The 16,097-nt window shown below is 51.0% G+C and overlaps 1 protein-coding gene across 1 annotated transcript; it reads right to left on the bottom strand.

Annotated features, from left to right (window-relative positions):
• Positions 1-2,969: 2,969 nt before the first annotated feature.
• ASB18 (ankyrin repeat and SOCS box containing 18) lies at positions 2,970-12,678 on the bottom strand. Its single transcript, XM_042822361.1, has 5 exons — positions 12,444-12,678; positions 11,457-11,724; positions 4,662-5,160; positions 3,869-3,982; positions 2,970-3,155 (listed from the first exon to the last, which is right to left on the bottom strand). The coding sequence occupies exons 1-5, from the start codon at positions 12,676-12,678 to the stop codon at positions 2,970-2,972; spliced, it is 1,302 nt and encodes a 433-aa protein (XP_042678295.1).
• Between the last annotated feature and the right edge of the window lie 3,419 nt (positions 12,679-16,097).

The following is a 16,097-nucleotide window of genomic DNA, read 5'->3' on the forward strand; positions in this document are numbered from 1 at the left end:
TCCCCCCATCCCGCAATCTTTTCTTCACTGCATTTTCGGGCTGGAAAGAGGAGGCAAAAAGGACGAATGTCCCCCCTCCCCCCCATCGCCCCGATCCTCTGCGTGCATGCGGACGGCTTTATCAGGAAGGAGAGAGGCTCTGGCAGCACCGTTGAACGCCCCGAATTCGTTCGGACTTGAGCGGTGGGGAATGGGATCTGATTCTTTTTTCGGATGTAGAAAACTGCAGGCAAAATATCTGGGGAGCGGCGAAGGAGCGGAGCGGAGAACGGCGCTCGGAGGGACAGAAGCGGATCGGGGGGACCCACACGGGCACATATGGGGGAATTCCGCCGCCTCCAATCCCGGAGAAAAGTCTCAAATATTCCCGGGTCAGGGGGCACCGGCTCATTAAAACCACCGCGGTCCTGGAACAGCACCGCAGACATTAAAGCGCAGTATTTTTCAATTAGAGCTGACGAATTCAATCAAAATTCCATAGATTAGGATGAAATGAGGCATGGGTCATTTACAGGGGAATTTAATTGCAGAGCCATTAGACAAATAGTATATTTGCCATTCTCACATTATCCATCATTTCAGACATCAATAGAAGGAACAGCATCTTTACTAATACAGCAGCACTTCCCAATCTCTGCCTGTAAACACTCCCTGTCCCCATAGCTCCTGATTATATCTGATTTCATTTAAAGCCATGGGGGATTATAAATGCTCATGCAATCAGGTTCATTAGGACTTCAAAATCTCATTTCTGATTCGTATCGCTTTGCGCATCGCCCGCCCCGGCGAGCTGCCACCGCTTTGCAAACCCAACGCCGGGGCCGGGTCAGGGCTGGGGGGGCTCCGATAGGAGCACGGGACCCCCCCGGGGCTTCTGGGCCGGCTTCTGCCTGGGTGGGGGGATCAGGACCCCGCAGGGACCCCTCGATGGGAGACTTCGGGATCTCCTTTGGGGTCTCCGTTGGATTTTCCATCGCGGTCCCATTTGGGATCATTCTCGGAGTCCCCTTCGGGGTCTTCTCTGGTCTCTCCCTTGGAATCCCTTTAGTGTCCCCTTCCCTTTGCGGTCCCGTCCGGTCTCTCCCTGCCCCGTTCCATTCCCAGCCCCCTGGGAAAGCGCAGCCCACGGCAGCCTTCATTCCCACCATTTGGGGGTTTTTGGGGACGGAAGCTGCCGCGCGGGGCTCTCGGCATCCCCTACGGCTGCGGGGAGCGGGGAGCAGAGCCGGACCCGACCCCCCGGGGCAGGGCGAGGAGAGGGGGCTCCGACATTCCGCCTTAATAGCGGCTTAATAGGAACCGCGTTCCATAAACCACGCGCATCCAGAGAGACCGACAAAAGCCTCCCGGAAAGCCTTCATTTCACCCAAATGTATCGTGTGTTAGCTGCCTCAGTAATTTAATTGGAATGAAACGTGAAAAATGTGTCATTTTTGAAGAATTTATGCATCGCTTCCCGGAAATCTCATTGTCTTAACTAGCAGCCTACTGCGTTCTGTTTAGCAGTCATAATCGCATTTTTATGTGGCTCCGTATTACAAGTTAATGCGACCTCCCGCCTCCGGCTGCCGTTCAGCCCCCGCCCGCTCACTGCCCTCCGCGGCTGCGGAGAACTGCGCGGCCGCGCAACTTTGCAACTTTGCGGAGCCGAGCCGCGAGAAAAGGGGCAAAACCAACAAAAGCAGCGCAAAACTATTTTGTTTTTATTATTGTTTTTGTTCTTTTTTTCTTTTTTTTTTTTAACTTTTTTTTTTTTTTTTTTTTTCCCGGTCGGGATTTGGATTTATTTTTTTTTTTAATTTTGCCTTCTTTCTTTCTTTCGCTCTTTCATCGTCTTTCAGTTGGCTTTTACGGCTTTCTTACAGTTCTTTTTTTATCTTTATTTTTTATTTTACCTTTCCTCTCTCTCTCTTCTTTCGCTTTCTATCTCACCTTTCCCTCCCTTCCCACCGGCCGCGCTCCGCCGTTCCCACGGCGCCCCCTGCGGGACGCGCGCAGCCGCGCAGCCGCCGCTTCCCACGCGTGTCTGCGGATCCCCCCACTCCCCCCGCGAGCTTCCCGCTGTCTCCTAGCACAGCCCAGCTAGGGCACGGCTGCTCTCCTCTCAGCAGCTTCCAATTCCCCACTTAAACCCCGAAACAAACGTGCAAAGCAACGGAGCAGCGTGTCACACGTGCTTTGCAGCGGGGTAATTCCCGCGGCCCAGGAGGCGGAGTCAAGAGGCACGGATGGCACATCTGTGCACATCTGGCAGGGATCACTTCCAGAACTCCAGCGAGGAACTTCTTTCTCTTCACCATCTCCATGCTCAGCACCGGCTGTGGGAATCAGGGCCTCCATCCTGTACCCATCACTGTAGTGAATAGAGGAGGGCTGCGTGGGTGCAGAGCTCTGTGCTCTGTGCAGCCCAACATGAAAAAAAGGCTGATTCTCCCCCTCTCCTTCATTTTATTTGATAGTGAGTGTCACTGAGCAGTGAAACAATTGGGTGAGTGCTTCCAAGGGGTGTGTTTGCACACGTGCTTTGCTTCAGCAGTCAATCATGTGAGGATCCAAATGCTCCCTGCTGTTCTGTGTCAAGGCACCACAGGCAAAGACAGCCCAAAGGGCTGCACGCCCACCATCCTCCGTGCCTGTTGACAACGACAGGCAGAATGGGCACAGGAGATGGCACCACAGCCAGGGGAGTGGGTGAGAATCCTTCTGAGCTCCTTGGTCCTGAATGTCACCCACACTTGCAGCACATCTGTAGCAGCCACTCCTCATTTTATTACTCCTTACAATCCATGGAAAGCACAATTAGAAAAGAAAGAAACAAACAAATCCATACCAAATTACAGCTGAAAGCACATTTTGGTTATGCTAGAAGTCCCTGAAAAGCACCGGTCTGTCATGACGACAGTGGCTCCTCTGCTTGGCCAGCAGCAATGGATGCTGCCACGGGGAAGACGCAGAGGATGGCTGTGCATTCAGAGCAGGACACCCTCTGGTTCCAGCAGCAGGTAATCCAGCAGTGGTTTGGGCACAGGCAGTGATGGGATGAGGCAGTGGCACCGGCTGCCAAATTTCTTCCGAATGGTGGAACGGCACAGGTGCTGTAGGGACCGGACTGCGCCTGCCAGCCGGAACAAGGACTCATAGAATGGCTGGTGCTGCTGCAAAGAGAGGCAGGGGAAATAAATGAGCACCTTATTATTATTATTATTACTGTTATTTAGTTAAGCCAAGCAAGCCAGAGATGGAGATTTAAGGGGTGGAGGTATGAAATCTGCCGTCCGTGTTTGGTGATGCAAAGCTGAGATGGCTCTGTTAAAATGGGCTCCAATGCTTACAGCTACACTTATTTCTGTTTTCTGTTTTCATTCTTTTTTCCTCCTGTAGTGGCAATGCTAAGTCATGGCCTGAAGCAGTGATTGAGCACCTGGTGAGAAGGCAGGGCCAACCCAAGGGAGCTCAGCTGCAAACAATGTACCTGAGTGATTGGAAGGGCTGGAGCCAGGATCCACCCCTTTCCAGACCTTATTTAAGAGTTGGCAGTGGAGGTGAGGGCCTCTCTTGCTGGAGATCCCTGTCTACCTGAGGTCTTCTAAAGGAAAGATCCATCTATCCTCTTTCTCTCTCATTTGCTGTAGCCAAAGACTTTGCCACTCTGCTTTTGTGGCACCTATTATAGCACTACACCTCTCAACAAAGGGAGCTTCAAGTGTTTTAATTTCTTTCTGGGATCCCGTTTGGTTTGTCTGGTCACCTGGAAGCTACCTGCTTATGACAGCATTTTGGTTTATTTTCTTGCTGGCACCAGTCCCTGTTTTGGCACAGCATGGGGGTGGGCTGTGCTGTACAGCTGGCCCCTTTGCTCTAGCCTTACCTGCAGGACCTCCTCTGGCACAGCCTCCACCCACTTCTCAGAGATGGGGATTTGTGAGTAGGAGTTGATGAGGATTTCAATGATCTCTGGCACAGCTGCACAGGACCTCAGCACCTACTCATGGGCAAAGAGGGAACAGGTGATTGGGGGGTTAGATGGCATTTCCCAGAGTAGAATGTTTTCTGTAAGCTGTCGATGAGGCTCATCCCTCCCTTCTGCCCTCTTACAGGGTGACTGGGGTGGTCCCTTATGGATCTGAGTTGCTGTCTGCCTCTGTGTATTTTGGACACATATTTGAAGGCAACAACTGCCTTGTTGTGGCAGTGTTTCGTCTGGATGTGGTTCTTGCCTCCTGTTTACATTTTTGGCTTGTGAGTGTTAAGCCTGGGTAATATTTTCTTGATTGTTTGATGTAAAATCAATGAGACGCACAGCCATAACAAGACTGCACTGATGGCTGCTGTGCCAAGCCCAGTGATATTAGGATGTGTGGAAATGGCCTCAAGTTGCAGCAGGGGAGGTTTAGATTGATTATGGGGAAGAATTAATGCTTGGACTGAAGGATCAAGCATTGGAAGGGGCTTCCCAGGGCAGTGATGGAGACCCTATTGCTGGAGGTATTCAGGAGGTGTGTGGATGTGGCACTGAGGAATACCAATTAGTGGTGCCAGGTGATGGTTGGACTTGATGGACATAACAAAACCAAGCAGAGGGGATCCTGATTTCAAACCCCCACATATGCTAGCCCACCCACAGCCCAACCTGTTTCCACACCACCTGTGCCCACCAATACCTTGGCAAAGGCATGGGGCCATATTTTTTGGGATCCGTAGTTGAGCAGCAGCTGCACGACTAGGTGAGGCCTCAGCTCCTGCTTGAAGGCAGCTGCCTGCAGCACACAGCCCAGTGGGGAGATGCCGTTGTAGTCAATGGCATTGACATCTGCCCCACGCCTCAGCAGGAACCTCACCAGCACGTTGTTGGCTGCCCCACAGGCTTCGTGCAGAGGGCTCCTCTGCAGCTCGTCGCGTGCATCCAGCTTGGCTCCGTGCACCACAAGCAGCCTGCACAGCTGCAGGGCATCCTCAACAGCATCTGGGGCCTGCCTGCAGACTAACCCCAAAGCCGTCTCACCCCGGGTGCTGCGGGCATCCACATCTGCCCCGTGCCTTAGGTAGAGGTGGGCATGGTCATAGAGGCCGTGCTTGGCTGCCACGTGCAGTGCTGTCTCCCCGCTGTCCTCGCTGGGCAGGTCAATGGTGGCTCCGTGTTTCAGCAGCAGCTCGGCGCATCTGTAAAGCCATGGTATGGGTGTGTGTTGGGGGGGGGTCTGCAGAGAGGATGGGGAAGGGTTGGGATCCCACGGGGCTGTAGTGCAACCATTGATTTCAGGGTGCAACAGAGGGCTGCTCTGCACTTTGGTGCCGTGTTTCCACTCTGGTGGTGGTTTGGACAACGTTTCCCTCATGCCTTAGAGCAGTTTCATTCATTTTTTGACTGCTATGACAACCGAGCTCATGCTGTCCCTACACCACTGGTGGATGAGGGCTCTCAGCCTGGCTGTGCCCATGCTCGTGCAGATGCCCTCAGTTGGCTGCGGGCTGGGTTCTGTCTCAACTGAAGGGCCACAATGAGGACACATAGGGAGATGGGCTCCTTCATGCTGTCCATCTGTTGGCTGAAGTTTCATCTCCTGGGGTACTTTGGAGAAGATCTACATAACCCAAAGCCTCAGCTGACATTCATGCCTTGGGGTCAAGTGGTCTCTGGAGCACCACTTGGGACACCCTCTTCCACCTGAGGTCAGGAATCCTTCTGACAACAGATAGAGGCTGAAGGAGCTGGGTATGCTGCCGTGGGTTTTGCGTGTATATGTGTCTGAGTAAGCTGATGTGATCAGCCAGTCCTAATGAATCAGGATGGCTGCCATGTTTCCAGGACTGGGTGCTGTGGGGGCAGGGAGGCACGCAGCTGTAGGGGCCGAGCTTTGTGGCACCAAGCATTTGTGTTTTTAGCTATTTCAGATGTTTTATGGGGCTTTCTGTGGGGTCAGGTAGCAATGCAGAAGCAAAATGAGGAGAACCTGAGTGGGAACAGAGAGGGATGGGGAAGACGAGGAGCCCTGGGGAAGAAGCACGGTGCCAGAGCAGTGCTTGTTTTGTCTGGCCTAGATGAATGGTAACATACCTAGGGATAATAATGCAGAAGTATTAATAATACTAAATAAAATAAAGGTTACTTGAGGCTCTCTGGTTTCTGCAGCAGCACTCCTTCTTGAGGCTTGCTAAGAACTTGCTGTCCTTGGCAGTGCAGGACCTGACAGCACCTCCCTGGTCCGCTCTCCTGTGCATGTCAAGCCCCAGTTTGCTGGGGAAGCTGCTGCAGAACAGTGTGGCCAGAATATTTCTTCAGCCTTTGTTGGTGTAGTGCTTCCAGACCCTGCCAGACTGCACTGGATCTGCTGCCAGTGTTTCAACAAGACATTAAAAGAACCCCAAGGTCTAGTTTTTTAATTGGTCTTTTTAGTTCTGAGGCTGCAGCTTGCACAGGAATCTTACACTGAATACTTTCTCTGTGCTCTGTGTCCATTGTTCCTTAATTGATGTTTGATACTATGGACCTAAAATAGTCCTCTGAACTTAGGCTTTGCAAAAGACATAATCTGACAGTGCAGGTGATAAGCTCAGGGCTGGCTGTCATGCATGTTGGTCTCTGCATTTCCTTCTGGAAAGGAATGAATTTACCCCAGAACTGTTGCATGTACTGGGCAGATCCCACTTTAAAACACACATGACTCCTGTTTCAAGCAATGACTTGTGCTGTCGTACCAGTGGAAAAAGATATTTCTGCCTTAGGTGAGAGCATGCAGCAGCACAGTCCTTGCTAGGAGGTGTGGAGGGGAGTCTGGGGGAAGAGGCTGTGCTGCAGTGGTCACATCCCATGGAGCAGGAATGTATTGCAGGACAGCTGACACTGCAGGGAGTCAAACTCCTCTCAACATCCCAAATATTCCTCCAGGCACACCAGTCTGGAAACCCCACCTTTCCCAGATGCTGTTTTTGTTATTGAGTTCTATGGCTTCATCTCATCCAACTTGCTGGAGGAAACCCAAGTTGTTTGGTGGTGGATTTTTCCCTCTGTAATGTCAGTGAGGGGCTATAAATAAGGGGTGATCTCCTGTGGAAATTGTGGGCCCCGAGGAGGACCACGTGCCTCCTGTTTCAATGTGTGGGGCAAAAGCAGGTGCTGGTTAGCAGCCAGCCTGGGGCTGTAGATGGGGTAGATGCCATTCATGTTTGCTAGCTATTTGCTCTTATTTTAGCATCTAATCTCTGTTGATGAACTCATGCACTCTAACACTTTCCCAGCTTGTCTGTCGTCTCGTTTTTCTATTCATATCTTCTTGTTTACCATCAAAGGTAGGCTGAAGTCCCATTGAACAAGGCTGAGTTAAACTTGCTGTTTTTTTGAGTCTCCTCTGCTTTGGTTTTCTGGAAGTACTGCAAGAAGTCAAGGGCTTAGTGCAGCCAAACTTAAGGTGTGAGGTGGCAAAAGAAACCGCCAGCCTGGTGCTGTCATCTGGTGCATGCGTTGGTGCCATGGGTGCTTTCTAAAGGGCAAAGTGCCCTCAGCTCTGGCCACAGCTCACAGTGCCTCGTGAAGGTGCCATGGAGATGAATGGTAGTCAGAGATCGGTGTGAAACATCATAGCCAGGCTAGGAAAGAGAGCTTTGGTTTGAAATGGGATGCAATGAGCAGCCAGCAGGAGGAGCAGAAGGCTGGGGCGGTCTCAGGGAAATTTCTGTCCCAAAACCAGAGTGAGCCCTCAATATTTGTAATCAAAATCTGTTTGTTTTGCTGCTGCTGCTGCTGCTTTTTCCCTCCCTAGGGTTGAAGTGAGGCTTTCCTGTCCTTTACTTGCTTGTTTTTCATGGCAAGGGCTGCTCAGAGTGAACTACTCTTGATCTTGTCTGTCATTTCCTGCAGCTTGAGGAACACTCACAAGCCTGAATGCGAGGATAACTTTTGCTAATATCATTAGAAAAGAGACTAGGAAGGTGCTTTTCTTTAACATAAAATTTCGCCCATTGGGTAGGGAAAGCCCATTGGAGAATGATGGTGATGCTTGAGCTGTGGGCAGGTGGCTGGATGTGGAGGGATGCTGCTCAGGGCCTGAGAGTGTCTTCGCCAAATCCTCACGAGCAGTTGGTGTGCAGCTGTCCTGCACCTCAGCTTGGCTTGTTCCTGTTACACCTCATCCTTTGACTTCTTGAAAGTCCTATTCTTTTCCAAAGAAGGCTCTTGTTGAGTTGTGCTTACTGTCTGTTCTGAGTGCGTTCTTTTCTGCCCAAGGTCTGTCACAGAGGTGGCCTTCCTTGAGTGAAGAACAAATTTCCAAAGCAGAGGCCCTGAATGCTCTGAGTTTTGTATTCCAGCAATACCAAACGGAGCAGAGGACTTGATTTAGCACTAGATGATGCTACATGCTGGCTCTCAAAATCCATGCTCTTTTGTTTGTTTGTTTGCAGCAACTTCTCTCTGGCTGCATCTGGTGAGGGTGGGCTGATAGTTGGACTGGATTGATCTTAAAGGTCTCTTCCAACCTTAATGATTCTATGATTCTACAATTCTGGGAGAGGGAGACCATTCTTACTCCTGTTTTCTGCTGGCTTCTTCCAGACTTGCCTTACTTGAGCTACCCTCACTTAAAAGCACCTCCCTGAGCTCCAGTGCTTGCCCCTTGCCTCACTTTATATTGCTGGGAGTCCCAAGGACACAAAATCCCCTCTTCACTGATTCTTCTCATGTTTTATCTCCTGTCCCCAAAGCTAGAGGGTCAGAGCTAGAAGACAATATCTCTTCCACCTCTCAGGGTGTAGAAAAGTAAAAAAGTGAGCACAAAGATCCGAGTCAGGCATGAAAAAACTCCTTCCAAGGGGGCCAGGTACTCCAGAAACACAATTCTGAAGGGGTTTGGGTGGCATTAGCACAACAAAGGAGAGAAAGAGTTGATGACCGAGGGCTTTTTTCATGCCAGCAGGTGGCTCTGGCTGGAGGGACAGCCTAACAGATGCGTCAGATTGCTGGAAGCCCTCACTGTCAGCACAATTTTCCTAGTCGCGTTGCTCGACATGGCACAGGGCAACAGGGAGTCGTTAAGCCAAGGGCAGAAGCAGTGCCATCTGTTCCCATCCTTAGCATGGCAAGCCCTCTTCTGCAAGGGAGAGCCTGGGGATGGGGAGCTCTGGGGGCCTTCCCCTCCGTAGAGACCCGTTGGGAAGCTCCAAGGGAATCTTGTGCTCTTTGGACAGCCTTTCTAACCTGGCAGATCTGGAGGACAGCAGAGCAGAGGCTCAGTTGGTGCCTGTCCTTGAGTTCCCCATCCCTTCTGCTGGGGGTACTGCTGTGGGATGGGGGAGAACACGTCCTGTTCTCCACTGAAACCACCCTGTGCCTGCTTGCCGTCCTGATGCAGAGAGCAGAGCCTCTTCCTCTCCCCCTCAATTATTTTTATTTTATTTTTTGGGGTGCCAAAGAAGGCGCTCTCCTTTAATCATCCCGGCTTGAGAGGGAAACGAGAGAGAGCCAGGGAGAGAGTGCAGTGAATTTAGAGACTCATCTTACCCCACCATGTTAATTATCTCTGCTGTAAAAAAGAGGTCAAGGAGAGGAACTCTACTAAATAGGGCGACGTTGGCATGAACAGCTCCTAAAGTGAAGAAGGTAAGACTGAACTTTACTGGAACTTTTTTTTTTTTTTTAAATCTCTTCAAAAAGCTCCTAGATTAAAGCTCTGATATCCTTTTTGTTGAAATCTCATGGATTCTGAAGCTCAAATGGCTGGAAGGAAGCCCAGATAATTTTTTTTATCCCAGTCACTGAGAGGCTCAAAGGTTTTAAGTCCTGCCCCCATGGTGAATTGCCGAGTATATGGGAATATAGAAGAACCCAGCACATTGGTGTTCTGGCCATTGTTATCAAGAGGGAGAAAAATAAAATAGCTCTCTATGTAGGTCAATGACCTGCTCTTTATTGTCAGTAAAAAATTAAGGATGACCTAAAATCTACTACTTAAAAAAAAAAAAAAAGACAGGGTAAAGTAGTCTCCCCCTAATCAAAGAGGAAATGTTTGTGTTACCTCAAGCTTGACCTCCTCAGTCTCTAACTTTAGCAAAGTCTTTGCTATTGAAAAGCAGTGGTCGAAACCTCAAAACCTGTCTGAAATGTCTATTAATTTTTGATCTTTCAAGGGAGTTGGCTTAGTTATTGTAGAAGCCCCCGTAGCGTAGTTAAGGGTCTCTCAGCATTTCCATTATAAAGCCCCAATATTCAAGGGCTTATCACTCAGCTGTTTCCACGTTGCACCTGCCTGGTCCCTGTGTTGTCTTTTTGCTGTCTCACCTGCCATCCCCCTCCACCTCTTTGGGGGGAATAGCGTGCAGATTGGTGATGGCTCTAATATTGGGATCTCTCTTACGTTTTGCTCAGATCTCTGTGGGATGAGGGATGTGCTGGTTGTCAGCCACATCCTGAGCCCCTTCCTCACTGTTTCTGGATTGAGGGGCTTAAAACACACCAGGTGGGGCTCTGGGGAATGCTGGTGAGATGGTTTGGGGGCTGATGGATTGGCAGTGTATCACCAGAAGGGCTGTCCAGGAGAGTCCAGAGGGAAGGAAGGAGAAGCAGCTTGTTATTAATGACAAGGGCTGTTGGTGCCATCCTCCCTCACCCTTCCAGCCTGGGAAGTAATTTGTGTTGTGGGCGCCGACACAGCCCTCATCGCATCAAGGCTGTTTGATTAATACAGGGATTTTGGCTGAATGGTTTGTGTCTTCTGCTCTATTGCAGAGGCTCTTATTTATATGACGGGTTTGAGATATTTATGTCTGAAAACCTTTTCCTCTCCGGCTGCCTTTCTTTTGCTGAGCTCTTGCTTGAACAGATCTCTGACATCTGGCCCACAATACATTGGATCTGTAGTGGGTACCTTGCCTTCAACACCTACTTCTATTTAAGCTCGCTGCCTGCCTTAAGGGGAGAGGTTTGAAGCCAGGGTGGCTTTTGACTGAAGCTGGCAGGCAATGAAATTCGCTGCAGCCCTAAGCGGTTTCATCAGGATATCAAGGGGCCGAGCTCTTTTTAAAATCCTGATTCCCCAGGCCTAATGATTCAGGCACTTAAAGTCCTACTGGGCTGAAACTAGACACACACACGCACACACAAAACCCACGGAGAGGGCAAACACATGTATTTCTAAAATGCAACATCCGTGCCTGTGTCTGAAACACTGAGACTGATGCAGCTGTAGAGGAGAGCGGATGCACGCGGCTGAGCCTCATAAACCAGGATAAAGTGAGATAATCCTAATTGGGATGGATCCACCCATGGGACAAGGGTGCAGGGCGCATCAGATTAGGAAGAGCAAGCGCGCTAAACGGCACTGATATCTCACGTGGATGGGGCTGAGGGTCAGGGAAGAAAACCCCAGGCATCTCCCAGGAGGAAGCATGGCAGCTGTGCGACCCTGGGCTGGGGATCTTTGCAAGGACAGAGGTAGGGGAGGTTTGGGGGAAGGTCCTCTCCTTACCGCAGCGAGTTGCGGGTGGTGCAGAGATGCAGCGGGGCCAGCCCCTCGTCGCTCTGGAGGTTGGGATCAGCCTGGTGCTCCAGCAGTAGCTCGACGCAGGCAGCGTGCCCCCCACGGCAGGCTTCATGCAGAGGGGCCCAGCCCCCCGGTGCCAGATCGGGGTCAGCCTGACGATGCAGGAGGTGCCGCAGGCAGGCGATGTGGCCCCGGCTGGCAGCGATGCACAGAGGTGTGCTCAGCTCCTGCTTGTATTCCAGCGACCACAGCCCTGCAGGGGCGAGGGAGGTGAGTGAGGATGGCCTAGGGAAGTGGAGAAGCACCCAACCTTGCAGGTGTTTATGTGGCTGTGGTACTGAGGGGTATGGCTTGGTGATGGGAGTCACTAAGTCAAGTTTAATGGTTGGTTATCCTGAAGTTTTTGTTCCAACCAAGGTAATGCTATGATTCTGTGGCACGGTATGAGAAGACACTCGTGCCAGGTAGATAAACACCCTTGCTGCAGGTTCTGTTCCTTCCCTTCTCCTGTGGGCAGCTGCTGAAAGCCAGCCAAGGGGTTCCTGCCTGCAGCAGAGCAGGAGGAACTGTTCTTGCTGGTACAAAGAAAGCCCAGCATCTCATTACTGCCAGACAGGAGTGAGGTGACCTCTCCCAGCTGCCACCAAGGAATCTGGGCTGCAAGCCCTCTTGCAAGCATGCCTGACCTACAGGGTGCCCCATCCCAGCCTGGAAAATGATGCGAGCACACACTTCTTGCACTTTCCAGCCCCTCCATGTTAGTAGTACGTACAGAACAGAAGAAAGCAACCAAAGTGCAGAGTGTTTCTGGTTAAGGCAGAAGGGTTCAACCCTTTAGCCAAAAAGGAGGCATCTCAGGAACAGGTTGCAGTGAAGGCAGCACCAGGCACTTCGGTGTCCTGTGCAACTCCCATTTGGTTAGGTTAGTAAATAGCTGGGGTTGATCTGGGCTGGTTTTTAAAGAAAAAGTACCTGAGAGTCCATAAAATGCTTGGCTTTTCACCTGCCACTCCATCTCGTTTTTACTGATCTCAAAAACCAGGTTGACATCTTCATAGTATCTGTCTGTCAGCACCTGCAGGCTCCTCAGGTTCCCTGTGACCAGGGCTTGGTAGTACTTCTCTGCAGGAGATGTCAGTGGATGCTGTGAATCCAGTTTGGGAGAAATCTGCAGCCTCTCTGTCACTGGTCCTGGTAACTTGTCCATGCCAGTGCTTCCCCTGCAGCCGGGAGGGCAGAGGGGCTTTTATAGGTCATTGTTTCCATTGTCCTGTCCTCATTGTCTAATTATAATCCAGTTAAGGCTCTATTGTTGTGATATTTATAACTCCAGAGGGGTCAGATGATAATGGATACCCGATACAAAGAGGGTCAGGTGGTCCCTGGGCTGTGCACGTTAGCACCTCTTTGATTCAATATTCTAATTGCCGCTGGCAGATTGATCCCAATGCCCTTGTTTCAGGCTGGGAAATGTAACCAGCTCCCATCCGACCAACCCCATATAAACATTCATGAGCTCCGTATAAGAGAGTACCCGAATGAGAAAGCCTTTTTCTCTGACACTTTTCCATACCTGTTGGCATCTCGCCACAGCTGCACAGAGAGATTCCGTGCATTGCATCAGGGGACAGCACCGTGCAGCTGGCGTGTCAGCAAGTCTTCTCAAGGATGCAAAGCACTTGGCAAAGCCCACTGAGGTAAAAACCCTCCAGAGCCTTTGGCAGGGAGAACTGCTTCTCCTGCAATGCCTTGTATAGGAGAGAAAGGAGCCAGGCTGCTCCAAGGAGGGCGCTTGCAGCCATCGGCTCCCTCAAGGTCATGGGAGAAGTCCATGGTGGGGCCAAGAATAGAGCTGGTATCTCGTGACTTGTGTCTCGTGGCTCTCAGTTACAAAAAGCCCCATGTCTTCACCTGCCAGCCCTTCCTCATGTGCTTGGGTCCTTCCTGCAGCCCTCTGCAAGGAGAGGTCTTTGGGGCTGCTGCTTAGAGAACCTGTGCGTGCCCTGGCTCAGTGCACCCATGCTGTTAGCTTTGCTTGGTGAGGCTGCAGTGACATCAGACTCTTTGGCCCTGGAAGAGCAGGGTGCTGAGGAGGCCTGGCTGTGAGTGCCCTGTTGTCACCACCTGCCCAACAGCAGCAGCCTTCCAGAGCATCCCCTTCCCCAGACCACCCTCTGTGTGTGCTGGGAAGCTCCGATATTCTCAGACAGACATGGGCTAATTTTGCAAGGGGTGTCTGTGTATGTTTGCATCTCGGGCATTAAATGCTGCCAACACACTGAAATGCTCCGTGACCCCTTCTTGTGAGCCTTGTAATCAGCATCTATTTGCACGTAGCACTCACTTCTTGGGTCATGCTAATGACAGGTTCAACAGCAGTACTTGCAGGGAGTTAAAAATAGTCAGGAGTGGTGAGAGCAGAAGAAAAAATCCTTTTGTATCTGAGTGGCACGAGCACATGAGCCTCTCCCAGTTTCCTCATGCAGGACCCAGCTAAGCCTGGTGCTTTTTCCACTGATGTGGGTAGAGAAAGTTGTCAGGATGAAATGATATTTCCATGTATCTATAATGTTATTATAGAAACAAAAATGATTTACTGGAGAGAGGATTTGGCAGGCAGAACACCTGCAAAACATCTTGAGGCTGACCGGAAGTGGGGAAGTCATCCCTGGTCGGGTGTCTAAGGTTAATTATAAAACCATGATGTGGTTTGTGTTGCCAGGGACCCTAGAGCCCACCCAGCTCCAACCCCTGCCATGGGCAGGGACATCTCCCAGACTAGGCTGCTCAGAGCCCCATGCAGCCTGGCCTTGGGCACTGCCAGGGATAGGGCATCCACAGCTTCTCTGGGCAGCTGTGTCAGGGCATCGCCACCCCCAGGGTGAGGAATTTCTTCCAAATGTCTGTAATCAAATTCTACCACCTGTGACCCACGCTTTGCAGTGATGTGTTAGAAGCCCTGGGCAAGCCTCCATTTTGAGTGGTGGAGGGCTGAGATCCCATGGTGTGCTGTGAAGCTTCAGGTTGTGCCATCCATTCAGCTATCAAGGTCTCTGTGCAAATGCTGCTCTGAGGGCCTGGGCCTGCCACAAATTTAACCTGGGATCACCTTATGTGTCCAAAATTCCAAATGCTGGTGAGAAAAGGGTGATCACCCCATCAGCAATAGGCTCGCAACCATTAATCTCTAACGTGGGGCAGCATCTTCACCATCTCCTTGAATATGAGCATTTGCAGAGTACACCTCATTTAACAAAACATTAAGCATTTTACTTCCCCAGATCAAGCATATCTATTAATAATGACTTAAATTGTCTGCACCAGCTTCACATTACAAGGAAAACTCATCGCTGTCACACAAAAGAGCACAACATGCAAAATCAAAACGACTAAAGCAAGAGCTTGTTTCCTAAGCCGTTGCCATGAGCTGCCTCATAGCAACTTTGCCATAGCACTGCGGAGACTTCAGATCATGGTTTCTTCTTCTGCCAACCCCAAAGCTTCAACACACAGTCTCTAGATGGGGTAAAAATCATCGGTGTCCAGACCCAGTGATTTAAAGCTGCCCTCCAGGAGCAGGAAAACAAGTTGTTGTATGTTTTTTTTTTTCCCAATGAAATTTCAGCTGTGTGTGCACGCAGGACCCCCTGATGCGAAGGTGGCTGGCCAGCTGCTCCTGGCTTCAAGCTGAATCCATGATGGATTTAAGGTTTGCACCCTCCCAGCACCAAAGAAACAGAGATAATTAAGCCAGGTGGGGCTGCCCCACAGCGTTATGTGACAACCCGCCTGCTGTCCCACCTACCTCGGGAGGCTGGTTGTGCAAGGCTGGCTCTGCCAGGCTGGGCTCTACGGGTCCCTGTGAGACTGGCATGGGCATCCCCAGCTCCTGCTGCAGGGCTGGGTGCTCCCGGCGTGGGGACAGCCTGCTGGGCACGCGTCACCACATTTATATTTCCTGCACTGCTCAGCCCCATGTGACAGCACCGTGCCCCCAGCCGAGCCTCTATGGCTGAGCTGCTGGGCAGGAGGACAAAGCACAGCGGGGATGCAGCAGGGAGGTGGGCATCGTGCCAGCAGCCCCCATAAAAGTCCTGTGGGTGGGAGCCTTGCAGGACTGGCCTCCTGCTGAAACACGCACTCGTCAGGAGGCTGCATCGATTTTCTCTAGGCTTTATTGGGAATTAACCTTTTTTTTTTTTTTCCTTCAGGATTGTCAATTAACGTGCAGACAGGAATAAAACCCTACAGCTATTAGCTGCACTAAAAATACAACGTGCAGGCTTCCCCTGTCCCCTCCCTGCCCAAGCAGCACTCGGCGTTAATTACCGTGTGTGAATTCAGCCTGGGTGTGCATCCTGTTTTAGGGGGAATCACGTTTCCATCGGCTGGGGGCTGGCTGGCACAGTGCTGATGATTATTTAACCCCTCAGCAATGTTGTGAGATGTCACATGGAGAGATAAGAGGGAAAGCTGTCTCCAACTGACCTTGCGTCACATGGCCGTGGATCAGTGCAGGGCTGCTAATGGCATTTGCTAATTAGCAGTCACGCAGCGGTCCTGTCTCTCTCCCCAGCAGTGTGGTCTCCTGCTTGCCTTATGTGCCTCCTAGCACACGCTGGCTTG

The sequence above is a fragment of the Centrocercus urophasianus genome, unplaced genomic scaffold (assembly GCF_019232065.1).
Source record: "Centrocercus urophasianus isolate 14NV4802_14NV808 unplaced genomic scaffold, USGS_Curo_1.0 seq_20, whole genome shotgun sequence".
NCBI classification, from domain to species: Eukaryota; Metazoa; Chordata; class Aves; order Galliformes; family Phasianidae; genus Centrocercus; species Centrocercus urophasianus.

Excerpts from the sequence above, each read along its gene's own strand:
- ASB18 (XM_042822361.1), bottom strand. The coding sequence starts at position 12,678 with ATGGACAAGTTACCAGGACCAGTGACAGAGAGGCTGCAGATTTCTCCC. Across the intron at positions 3,983-4,661 it reads GGCCCCATGCCTTTGCCAAG|GTGCTGAGGTCCTGTGCAGC; the intron begins GTATTGGTGGGC and ends GCCCATGAGTAG. Across the intron at positions 3,156-3,868 it reads TGCCAGAGGAGGTCCTGCAG|CAGCACCAGCCATTCTATGA; the intron begins GTAAGGCTAGAG and ends CTCTCTTTGCAG.